Here is a 13,068-nt window from a genome sequence, read left to right on the forward strand (position 1 = left end):
TTTTCTTCCAGGAAGCAAGTGTCTTTTCATTTCATGGCTGTAGTTACCATCTGCAGTGATTTTGGACCCCCCCTCCAAATAAAGTCTCTCATTGTTTCCATTGTTTACGGATCACATAACTGTTGAAGCCTGGCTTGGAGAATTTTGCATACTACTTTGCTAGTGTGTGAGATGAATGCAACTGGGCAGCAGTTTGAACATTTTTTGGCATTGCCTTTCTTTGGGATTGGAATGAAAACCGACCTTTTCCAATCCTTTGGCCACTGCTGAGTTTTCCAAATTTGCTGGCATATTGAGTGCAGCACTTTCTCAGCATCATCTTTTAGGATTTGAAATAGCTCAACTGCAATTCCATCACCTCCACTAGCTTTGTTCATAGTGATGCTTCCCAAAGCCCACTTGACTTCACATTCCCTGGCTCTAGTCTGGCTCTAGTCCAATGATCACACCAGCATGGTTATTTGGGTCATGAAGATCTTTTTTGTATAGTTCTTCTGTATATTCTTGCCACCTCTTAATATCTTTTTCTTCTGTTAGGTCCATACCATTTCTGTCCTTTATTGTGCCCATGTTTGCATAAAATGTTCCCTTGGTATCTCTTTTTCCTGAAAAGATTTCTAGTCTTTCCCTTTCTATTGTTTTCCTCTATTTCTTTGCATTGATCATTGAGGAAGGCTTTCTTATCTCTCCTTGCTGTTCTTTGGAACTCTGCATTCAGCTGCTTTTATCATTCCTTTTCTCCTTTACCTTCAGTTTCTCTTCTTTTCTGAGCTATTTGTAAGGCCTCCTCAGACAATCATTTTTCCTTTTTGCATTTCTTTTTCTTCAGGATGATCTTGATCACTGCCTCCTGTACATGAGCCTCCATCCATAGTTCTTCAGGCACTCTATCAGATCTAATCCCTGAATCCATATGTCACTTCTACTGTATAATTGTAAGGGATTTGATTTAGGTCATACCTGAATGGTCTAGTGGTTTTCCTTACTTTCTTCGATTTAAGTCTGAATTTTGCGATAAGGAGTTCATGATCTGAGCTACAGTCAGCTCCTAGCCTTGTTTTTGCTGACTGTATAGAGCTTCCTCATCTTTGGCTGCAAAGAATGCAATCAATATGATTTCGGTATTGACCATCTGGTGATGTCCATGAGTAAAGTCTTCTCTTATGTTGTTGGAAGAGGGTGTTTGCTATGACCAGTGTGTTCTCTTGGAAAAACTCTTTTGTTAGCTTTTGCCATTCTTAATTTTGTACTCCAAGGCCAAAGTTGCCCGTTACTCTAGGTATCTCTTGACCTCCTACTTTTGCATTCCAGTCCCCTATGATGAAAAGGGCATCTTTTTGTGTGTTAATTCTAGAAGGTCTTATAGGTCTTCATAGAACCAATCAACTTCAGCTTCTTCAGCATTACTGGTTGGGACATAGACTTGGATTACTGTGATATTGAATGGTTTGCCTTGGAAATGAACAGAGATCATTTGGTTGTTTTTGAAGTTGCACCCAAGTATTGTATTTCTGACTCTTTTGTTGACTATGAGGGCTACTCCATTTCTTCTAAGGGATTCTTGCCCAAAGTAGTAGATATAATGGTCATCTGAGTTAAATTCGCCCATTCCAGTCCATTTTAGTTCACTGATTCCTAAAATGTCAGTGTTCACTCTAGCCATCTCCTGTTTGATCACTTCCAATTTACCTTGATTCATGGACCTAACATTCCAGGTTCCTATGCAATATTGTACTTTACAGGATCGGACTTTACTTCTATTACCAGTCACATCCACCACTGGGCATTGTTTTTGCTTTGGCTCCATCTCTTCATTTTTTCTGGAGTTATTTTCTCCACTCTTCTCCAGTAGTGTTTTGGGCACCTACCGACCTGGGGAGTTCATCTTTCAGTGTCATATTTTTTTGCCTTTTCATACCGTTCATGGGGTTCTCAAGGCAAGAATACTGAAGTGGTTTGCCATTCCCTTCTCCAGTGGACCATGTTTTGTCAGAACTCTCCACCATATACCTGCTCAAATATTTCAAATGTTCTAATTTCTTGGTTATTCTCCTAGAGAATTTTTTATATACAAATAAACTCTCTTCTTCCACTTTAAAACATAATGTTTGAATTGATTTTCCTTTCCTCATTCATTTAATATAGTTTGTCTATTACTTAAGGAGATTTTTCACTCTTTTTTCTAGTCCATGTTGTCCCATTTTGCAGCTGTATCATAATTCCCAACACCAATGTTAAATGGAGGAATGATTAATTATGCTCTTATTTTTTATTTTTCAATTCACAAATTATTATATTGGTGAGAAATAATTGTGAATTCCCACAGCTGGGAAAATCTTAACTTTTTTTTTTAGTTAGAAGACGTTTGCTTTTATTGTTGCCTTTTGTTTTTAGATTAAAAAATACTGTATGATATAAACATCCCTCTTGACTTTATTGTTTACTAATACATTTTTTTACAACAAAGCCATACGTTTTATCTGATGTAGGCAATAGTGCTCTTCATATCAAATACAGAGAACTATTTTTCTACACTTTTTGAAAAAACAGTGTGGGCTAAGGCAGTAATAAATATTCCACATTTCATATGACAAAATGATAATTTCCCTTTTTATTGCTTTTTCTATTTCTATATATTCTCACATATATTTAATTCTTAAATATATTTATAACATATTATTTAAACATTTCTAATACCTCATTACTTTTGGGAAGTCCTATAAATGGAGAAGGCATTCTCATCATTGTGTGAATTTGTAGTTACCAGTTGTCAGCTTTTTAAAAATCAAGTTAATTCAGTTTTGAAATATAAACTCTTTGATTTATAACTAAAATTTTTCTTTGCTGGGGAGAAAGCTGTTAATAAACTGCTTTTTTTCTGTACATAATCTTTTTCCTTGACTAAATGAACTATTTGAGTTAATAACTGAACAAAAATATAAGATGTTTCTTATGAGGAGACCAGTATTTCCCTTTTCCAAATTAATTTATTTTGCATATATGATTTCAGTAACATTGTATAATTTTCTACCTGGAGCCAATAAATAGAATTATTGCTACTCTTCCAATTAATCAGATTATATTAGCAACCTTATGGAAATTGCTAGGAACTTCAATAGAAAGAGAAAGTTGATACTTTAACTATGTTAGATGTTGATATTCAAAGAGACTCTTCATTTAGGGCAGCAATTTATGAAATACCTTAACCACTATAGAAAACTTTCAACTAACAAGACTATATGGCAATATAGATTTTGTCAAGGCTTATCTTTCTGTAAGCAAAGGAATCTTTTGCTTGGGGGGCTTAGTATTGGTTAGCAAATGAACTCTTTACTTACTAAAAATAATTGTAATAGAAAGTCAGTGATAAGGACTACTACTTATCAGTATAAATATTAGATGTAGGATATGTTATGTAATTTATGTAAGGTGTTCTCATGTTGGGGATACTTTGTATTACAGTTGTCTGTGAGGATTATACAAGTATATCAGAATTCTGGAGAAGGGTGAGTGTTGGTGTGTGTTTATTTGAAAAATCTTTTTATGACTTTCATTGTATCATTTAGAGAAAGAGTTTAATTATCTACAGTTGATGACAGTAAGGATGAATTCATAGTAAAATTGACATTTTGGCATAACTTTGATATGAGTGGAGCATTTTTTACAGGTAAAGGTGTAGATAATTTTTAAAAATTGAACAAAGATTGTATTGAGGAAGAAGGCAAGTAAGTGATCTATGTTGTCTGCAAAATAGAGATAATATTGGAAAATAGTTAAAAATAACACCAGAAATGTTGGCTTGTGATCACATCTCAGGTCACATAGAAGTGATTCTAACATCTTGGAATTTATTTGTTTAGTGCAATCCAATAAAAGGTGTACCCATGAAGATAAATATGGTGGTATGTGAAAAGACAGATGGGCTATATTACAACTTTGAATAGGACAAGTAGGGGACATGGAGTAATTAAAAAAAAAAATCCACAGAGGTGACATGTAAAATGTTAATGCTATTAAATAAAAGGTGAATTTAAGGGCTTGAATTTGAGGAGTATTAATAATTTATCTTCATAACCTTTAAATTGTAATCAAATTATTTTCTGGGAGTTATCAGCATGTATAGGTAAAAATGATTATCACAACCATTGAAAAGAGGAAGAAAGATGTGAATTGGGGAATACCTTTAATAAAAGTCTTGTTTGAAATGTTAGAAGTGGATAAGAGCATTTTAATGAAATCATGTAAGAGCTTGAAGTCGAAAGAAAAGGATAAGGTCATTTAGGAGCAGCTGAAGGATCAAAGCAGCAAAGCACAATAGGTAGAAATTCCACAAGATTTTGCAGTGATGGAGAAGTATGCAAAGGAAAACATTTTGAGGGGGAGACCTAATAGAAGCTGTAGAGAAATTAAGAAATGCTGTAAAGATTATGTTCCTAAATTTTCATCCTCCATTATTAAATAAAAGAAACATTATTAGGAGCAGTTGATGTTCATTGAACAAAGAAAGAACGAACTTTGATCATCTATAAGGTCTTTAAAATTTGGGTAAAATTTGTTACTTTAAAATTACAGTCTTTTATCAGAGCAAAATATAATAGCATATCTTGTGACAGAAATATATGCACATGTTCTCTACACAAAATATGGAGGATAATTTGCACTTCTAATTCCCACTTAAAATTTCTAAACTGGTTGATACAGTTTTAACATTACTAGAAGGAAAGTTGTTTCACTCTGAATATTCTGAACCCTTACTCTAAACTAATAAGATAAATGAGATATTTACAAACATGAGGAGATTTACTATAAAAGTAAGGCAAAAGACATATATATGTATAATATATATAGCATGAATTCATTTCTTACCCTTTGGAGCCGCATGATGTCGCTGTCTACCATGAATACACAAGCTGTTATTCAAGTCCATTCCTCCCATTATTGCATCCTTCCAAGAGTGCTGAATGATGGCAGTCGCAGAAGAATTGAATTAACAGACTCGGGATCATACAATATTTCATCTTAATGCCTAGACAAGATTTCCTGATGGATATAAACCAGGAAGTATTTGAAATGGTTATTACATCTGAAGGTCGACTGAGATCCCGGTGTTTGATGCTCTCGCTTCTGCTTCTTGCAGCCTGGGAAGCAGGGAGCGGCCAGGTCCACTACTCGGTCCCGGAGGAGGCCAAACACGGCACCTTCGTGGGTCGCATTGCCCAGGACCTGGGACTGGAGCTGGCGGAACTGGTTCCCCGCCTGTTTCGGGTAGCATCCAAAGGCCGCGGGGACCTTCTGGAGGTAAATCTGCAGAATGGCATTTTGTTTGTGAATTCTCGGATCGACCGGGAGGAGCTGTGCGGACGGAGCGCGGAGTGCAGCATCCACCTGGAGGTGATCGTGGACCGGCCGCTGCAGGTGTTCCATGTGGAGGTGGAGGTGAAGGACATTAACGACAACCCGCCTGTGTTCCCGGTAAAGGAACAAAGAGTGTTGATTTACGAATCTAGGCTGCCAGATTCTTTGTTTCCACTAGAGGGCGCATCGGATGCAGATGTGGGGTCAAATTCTATTTTAACCTACAGACTCACTTCAAACGAAAATTTCGCACTGGATGTGAAAACAAACAGTGATGACAGTACACAAATTGGGCTCGTGTTAAGGAAATCCTTGGACAGAGAGGAAGTGCCCGAACATAACTTACTCCTCATGGCCACTGACCAAGGCAAACCTGAGCTCACTGGCACTGTTCAGCTGCTGATTACCGTACTGGATGTGAATGACAATGCTCCCAGTTTTGGACAATCTGAATACGAAGTAAAAATCTTTGAAAACTCAGATAACGGAACAATAGTTATCCGAGTGAATGCTTCTGATAGGGATGAAGGAGCGAATGGGGAAATATCATATTCTTTTAATAATCTTGTTCCAGCCACTATTAGTAACCAGTTTAGAATAGATGCGAATACTGGAGAAATAGTTATTCGAGGGAACTTAGATTTTGAAAATATGAATTTATACAAAATCCGTATTGAAGCGACGGACAAAGGCCACCCTCCCATGGCTGGTCATTGCACCGTTTTAGTGAAAGTCTTGGATAAAAATGATAACGTCCCTCAGATTGCGTTGACTTCCTTATCCTTGCCCGTCCGAGAGGATGCTCAATTCGGTACTGTCATAGCCCTAATTAGCGTGTCCGATCTGGACTCAGGTCCCAATGGGCAGGTGACCTGCTCTCTGACGCCCTATGTTCCCTTCAAACTGGTGTCCACCTTCAAGAATTACTATTCACTAGTGCTGGATAGCACCTTGGACCGAGAAAACGTGGCTAACTATGAAGTGGTTGTGACCGCAAGGGACGGGGGCTCGCCTTCTCTGTCGGCCACGGCCAGCATGTCCGTGGAGGTGGCCGACGTGAACGACAATGCGCCCGCATTCGCGCAGCCTGAGTACACGGTGTTCGTGAAGGAGAACAACCCGCCCGGCTGCCACATCTTCACCGTGTCAGCGCGAGACGCGGACGCTCAGGAGAACGCCCTGGTGTCCTACTCGCTGGTGGAGCGGAGGGTGGGCGAGCGCGCGCTGTCAAGCTACGTGTCGGTGCACGCGGAGAGCGGCAAGGTGTACGCGCTGCAACCGCTGGACCACGAGGAGCTGGAGCTGCTGCAATTCCAGGTGAGCGCGCGCGATGCGGGCGTGCCGCCCCTGGGCAGCAACGTGACGCTGCAGGTATTCGTGCTGGACGAGAACGACAACGCGCCCGCGCTGCTGCCGCCCGGGTCTGGCGGAGGACCCAGCGCGCTGAGCCAGGTGGTGTCGAGGTCCGTGAGCGCGGGCCACGTGGTGGCGAAGGTGCGCGCGGTGGACGCGGACTCGGGCTACAACGCGTGGCTGTCGTACGAGCTGCAGCTGGCGGCGGGTGGCGCACGCAGCCCGTTCCGCGTGGGGCTGTACACCGGCGAGATCAGCACAACGCGCGCCCTGGACGAGGCGGACGCGCCGCGCCAGCGTCTGCTGGTGCTGGTGAAGGACCACGGCGAGCCGGCGCTGACGGCCACGGCCACCGTGCTGCTGTCGCTGGAAGACAGCGGCCAGGCTCCCAAGGCCTCTTCGCGGGGGTTGTCTGGTGCAGCTGGCACAGAAACGGTGTTAGTGGATGTTAACGTGTACCTGATCATCGCCATCTGCGCCGTGTCCAGCCTGTTGGTTCTTACACTTCTGCTGTACACGGCGCTGCGGTGCTCGGCGCCGCCCAGCGAGGGCGCGTGCGGGCCCGTGAAGCCCAGGCTGGTGTGCTCCAGCGCGGTGGCGAGCTGGTCTTACTCTCAGGAGAGGCGGCAGAGGGTGTGCTCTGAGGAGGGGCCGCCCAAGACCGACCTCATGGCCTTCAGTCCCAGCCTACCAGCCTGTCCAGTAGTGGCGGATATGGGCGAGCATCAGGATTTAAAGGATGACAGTCTTTCCAAAGTAAGTCTGAGTTTTCATAATTAACAGTTGATTTTTAAAAATGTTTTCATTATTTTCCTTGGGTTTATGTTTAAATTTTCCTATTTCAACAAATTGAGTAATTTTGCATTATATACATCTTTTCTTCTTCGTTAATTATTATAATCTCTTTGGTTTTTTAAACTTGAGTAGAGTGGAATCAGACATTATTAAAACATCATTCTACATGTCAAGATTTTTGTCTCAAAACTCAAAATTTCCTTAGATAACCATTTGTGATACATTAAAAAGTGCATTGGTAGTATTTTTCCTTATTAATATTGTAGACTTTGATTACTTTGCATTTGAACTTCAGGAGAGTTATTTCACACTCATTTTAATTGATATATTATTTCAACATCACTTTATTATAGTTTTATCCTTCAGCTTCCTTCTTCCTTCCTTTCCTTCTCTCTCTCTCTCTTCTTTGATGCTTCTGCTTAGCCAACACTTTTGATTATCCACTTTGTTTAATGACTATCTTCATCATATCTTAAATCTATATTCCTTTTTGGGCCTGGTGATTCCAAGAGTCCAAGAGTCTGTAGTGCTCATTTACTGTTGGCCTTTTAAACTATTTAGAGACAAAGTACATAATAATAGTTATCCTGATAACTAATATTCTTCTTTTTAAAATTTTATTTATTTATCGCCTTGCTGGATCTTCATTACTGTGTGGGTTTTTCTCTAGTTTTGGGGAGCAAGGGCGACTCTCTAGCTGTGGAGCATGGGCTTCTCATTGTAAAGGCTTCTCTTGTTGCAGATCACAGGTTCTAGAGCTGGTGGGCTCAGTATTTGCAGCTCCTGGACTCTAGTGCCCAGGCTCAATAGTTGTGGTTCATGGGCTTAATTGCTCTGGGCATGTGGGATCTTCCTGGATCAGGGATTGAACCCATGTCTCCTGCATTAGCAGGCAGATTCTTTACCTCTGAGCCTCCAGTGAGGCCCAGAATACTTCTGATTGGGATGAAAAAGTGAATGGGGAAATTTCACACTCTCAACTACCATGTGATACCCATGTTATTGCTCAGCTTATCAGGGATCCAAATATTTGACAATAATTCAATAGAATGTGGACTTTGACCAAGTAAATTCATGTAAAATGTGCATTGAGTTCTCAGACACTGAAAACCCCGTATTTATGTTTGACTTATTTGGTGGGCTCCTTTTCATGGAGAGTTTATTTCTTCTAATTTAATGCTTTCATTATTCATTCTGTATTATGATTTAAAGTATTCACCATTTCTCTACATGCAAGAAATGGATAGTAGTGTTAATTTTTGTAAGTTTTGAAAATGATGCTGTGCCAAGAATCATTGAGTTAACAAGACCCAGCCCCTGGCTTCAAGAAGTTGGTAGAAAAATAAAGATATCTGTCATACATAAATATGATCATCTTAGAAGGTTGAATATTATAACAGGTACAAGAAATGTAAACCACTCTGAGTGGACTGAACAGAAATAACTGCCTATTTTTCTTTTTGAAGAAGCCCTTCAAGAGGTATGATATTTTTAGCGGTTTGTAAATGGAAAAGTTTCCTTTGAGAGAATACTGAGTATAATAGGTATTCTTGGGAACAGAGGAACTTAAAGAAATGAGTACATACAAAATCCCAAATGTGCCTGGACATAGAGAATAGTCTGTTTTGGTTAAAACATATGGTTCCCATAGGAAAGAGTACGCGATAAAGCAGGAAAAGTAATGTGAGAAAAATTTCTTGGGTAATTTGGGTACTTCGCTAAGAAATTTTGACTCACCTCTCATTATTTGAAAGCTATAAAAAATGTGAATCAATAGGAATAAAAGGTGCTTTTCACTAAGATGACTGCCAGGATTAAGAGAAGGATAAAGGAGTTGTGACAAGATGAAACAATAAGAAGCTATTGCAATAATTCAGGACAGTAACAATATTTAAAACCCATTTAGGCACAGGTAAAACTTGGAAAGCATTAGAATACAGATGTTAATTATTTTACTTGCATTGGGAACATAGGGGTGAAATATTAAAAAAAAAAAAAACACCTCACTCTGTTAAGTAGAAATAAAAAGGATAAAACACCACAAGCTTGATTAAAGTCTGCTTTCTTAAGAAAAGAATGTGGATTATTTCCTTATATTCCTTGATTCTGCAAACAAACAACCTTTCTAAGTTTTTCTCCCATTAGATTCTTGAGATCCTGGGTCCCTAGAGAGACCAGGAATTTTCTTAAAATAAATTGAATTTTATTTCAGAAAAATTGAATTTTCTGAACTGTGAACTAAGGATTTTAAAATTTAGTATTGCTAACATAATTCAATTTGTCATTAATATTTTTATCCTAATTTTAAACGTTTTGTAAAGAACATATTTTCAAGGCATGAGGAAGCCACAATTATGGTCATATTAAATATTAGGCACATAAATCTTCTAATAATGCCTTAAGCAAGCATGAGAAATATGGTCCTACACTTTAAGAAAAATAAAGAAAAATTCAGAGGTTGAAATAAAACCTCGTGTCCTAATAATACAAAGCTGATTTTTAAATTCGTACTTACTATTTGGGCCACATGATGTCGCTCTTTACTGTGAAATTCTCTCAATTCAAGACAGAATTAAGTCACATTGGAAAGAGTCTCCAATCTGTTTTAATATTCGGAGGTTGAACAATGGCGAACACATCATGAAAATAAAGAGGGGATAAGAAGACTCCTCTAAATTTTGGAACAAGATACACTGATTGGAAGAAAATCCCAATAATTTGAGATGTACTCAAATCTAGGCGACTTGGGGAACCGGCAGCTATTGCTATTTTTTATAATTTTCTCGATCTGGAAGACAGCAAGTGGCCAGGTCCGCTACTCGGTCTTGGAAGAAGCCAAACACGGCACCTTCGTGGGCCGAATTGCCCAGGACCTGGGACTGGAGCTGGAGGAGCTGGTGCCGCGCCTGTTCCGGGTGGCGTCTAAAGACCTCGGGGAACTTCTGGAGGTAAATCTGCAGAATGGCATTTTGTTTGTGAATTCTCGAATCGACCGGGAGGAGCTGTGCGGGCGGAGCACAGAGTGCAGTATCCACCTGGAGGTGATCGTGGACCGGCCGCTGCAGGTGTTCCATGTGGAGGTGGAGGTGAAGGACATTAATGACAATCCTCCTGTGTTCCAGGGGACACAAAAGAATCTGTTTATCGCGGAATCCAGGCCGCTTGACTCTCGGTTTCCACTAGAGGGCGCCTCCGACGCAGATATCGGGGAGAACGCTCTGTTGACTTACAGGCTGAGCTCTAGTGAGTATTTCTCTCTGGAGGTACCAACCACCGACCAACAGGTAAAACCTCTCAGTCTTGTATTACGCAAACCTTTAGACAGGGAAGAATCTCCGGAACTTCATTTAGTGCTCACGGCCACTGACAGAGGCAAACCTGAGCTGACTGGCACCGTTCAGTTATTCATCAAAGTGCTAGACGTCAATGACAACACTCCAATTTTTGATAGAACACTCTATGCTGTGAAATTAGCAGAAAATGTCCCTAATGGAACGTTGGTAATTAAACTTAACGCCTCAGATTTAGACGAAGGCTTGAATGCGGATATTATTTATTCATTCTCTAGTGACGCGTCTCCTGATATAAAATTTAAGTTCTACATAGACCCTGTAAGTGGGGAAATTACAGTTACAGGACACATCGATTTTGAAGAAAGAAAAACCTACAAAATCCGAGTAGAGGCGACTGATAAAGGCTACCCACCCCTGACTGGTCACTGTACAGTTCTTGTGGAAGTTTTGGACGCTAATGACAATCCTCCAGTGTTGACAGTCACTTCCCTGTCCCTTCCTATCTCAGAGAATGCTCAGCCAGGCACAGTCATCACCTTGATTAACGTGTCTGACCGAGATTCTGGAGCAAATGGACAGGTGACCTGTTCTCTGACGCCTCATGTCCCCTTCAAGCTTGTGTCCACCTTCAAGAATTACTATTCGCTGGTCCTGGACAGTGCCTTGGATCGTGAGAGCGTAGCGAACTATGAAGTAGTAGTGACTGCGAGGGATGGGGGCTCACCTTCGTTGTCGGCCACGGCCAGCGTGTCCGTGGAGGTGGCTGACGTGAACGACAACGCGCCCGCCTTCCCGCAGCCCGAGTACACGGTGTTCGTGAAGGAGAACAACCCGCCCGGCTGCCACATCTTCACCGTGTCAGCGCGAGACGCGGACGCTCAGGAGAACGCCCTGGTGTCCTACTCGCTGGTGGAGCGGAGGGTGGGCGAGCGCGCGCTGTCGAGCTACGTGTCGGTGCACGCGGAGAGCGGCAAGGTGTACGCGCTGCAACCGCTGGACCACGAGGAGCTGGAGCTGCTGCAATTCCAGGTGAGCGCGCGCGATGCGGGCGTGCCGCCCCTGGGCAGCAACGTGACGCTGCAGGTATTCGTGCTGGACGAGAACGACAACGCGCCCGCGCTGCTGCCGCCCGGGTCTGGCGGAGGACCCAGCGCGCTGAGCCAGGTGGTGTCGAGGTCCGTGGGCGCGGGCCACGTGGTGGCGAAGGTGCGCGCGGTGGACGCGGACTCGGGCTACAACGCGTGGCTGTCGTACGAGCTGCAGCTGGCGGCGGGTGGCGCACGCAGCCCGTTCCGCGTGGGGCTGTACACCGGCGAGATCAGCACGACGCGCGCTCTGGACGAGGAGGACGCGTCGCGCCAGCGCCTGCTGGTGCTGGTGAAGGACCACGGCGAGCCGGCGCTGACGGCCACGGCCACCGTGCTGCTATCGCTGGAGGACAGCGGCCAGGCTCCCAAGGCCTCTTCGCGGGCGTTGTCTGGTGCAGCTGGCGCAGAGACGGCGTTAGTGGATGTGAACGTGTACCTGATCATCGCCATCTGCGCGGTGTCCAGCCTGTTGGTGCTTTCGCTGCTGCTGTACACGGCGCTGCGGTGCTCGGCGCCGCCCAGCGAGGGCGCGTGCGGGCCCGTGAAGCCCAGGCTGGTGTGCTCCAGCGCGGTGGAGAGCTGCTCTTACTCGCAGGAGAGGCGACAGAGGGTGTGCTCTGGGGAGGGGCCGCCCAAGACCGACCTCATGGCCTTCAGCCCCAGCCTGCCTCCATTCCCAGGTGCTGAAGCCATAGGCAAACAGCAAGACTTAAATGTTGATCATTGGGCGGAAGTAAGTCTATTTACATTTATATTATAATTATTTACAATGAAATTTCATATTTACTCTAAAACTATTTCATATATTTTCTTTTAAAATGTATTGCAAATTTCACAGTTCTATATTCAAACATTATTGTGGTTTATAAATATCTACAATTAATCGTTAGTTTCCCCAGATTTATTGAGAAATAGTTGTTGTATAACATTCCCCATAAGGTGTAAAAGATGATAATTTTATATACATGTATATAGTAAATTTAGTTGCAATTTCTCAGTGCTATCAGACATTATTAACTATTTCCCCAAGTTAGATTTCTGGTCAAATTAAAATTTTCCTTGGATGAATTTCTTATTGGATATGATTTTATCCTTTGTAATACCTCACTTTATGAACACTAAGAACATCCAGTGTATATGTATTCCTCCACATAGCATTTATTTTTCATGATTACATATTGTGT

The 13,068-nt window shown here is 42.1% G+C and overlaps 3 protein-coding genes across 5 annotated transcripts in view; all 3 read left to right on the forward strand.

Annotated features, from left to right (window-relative positions):
• The window catches only part of LOC102266009 (protocadherin alpha-C2), a 209,522-nt gene that overhangs the window by 30,203 nt on the left and 166,251 nt on the right, over positions 1–13,068 (forward strand). The gene's annotated exons all lie outside the window — the stretch shown is intronic.
• Positions 4,966–7,488, forward strand: LOC138988466 (protocadherin alpha-6-like). The gene has a single exon (XM_070372995.1). The coding sequence runs from the start codon at positions 5,023–5,025 to the stop codon at positions 7,486–7,488; it is 2,466 nt and encodes an 821-aa protein (XP_070229096.1). The 5' UTR covers positions 4,966–5,022.
• LOC106700512 (protocadherin alpha-7-like) lies at positions 10,115–12,644 on the forward strand. The gene has a single exon (XM_070372996.1). It carries the CDS (start codon positions 10,227–10,229, stop codon positions 12,642–12,644), a length of 2,418 nt encoding a protein of 805 aa, XP_070229097.1. The 5' UTR covers positions 10,115–10,226.

Source organism: Bos mutus, chromosome 7 (assembly GCF_027580195.1).
Source record: "Bos mutus isolate GX-2022 chromosome 7, NWIPB_WYAK_1.1, whole genome shotgun sequence".
Taxonomy (NCBI): domain Eukaryota; kingdom Metazoa; phylum Chordata; class Mammalia; order Artiodactyla; family Bovidae; genus Bos; species Bos mutus.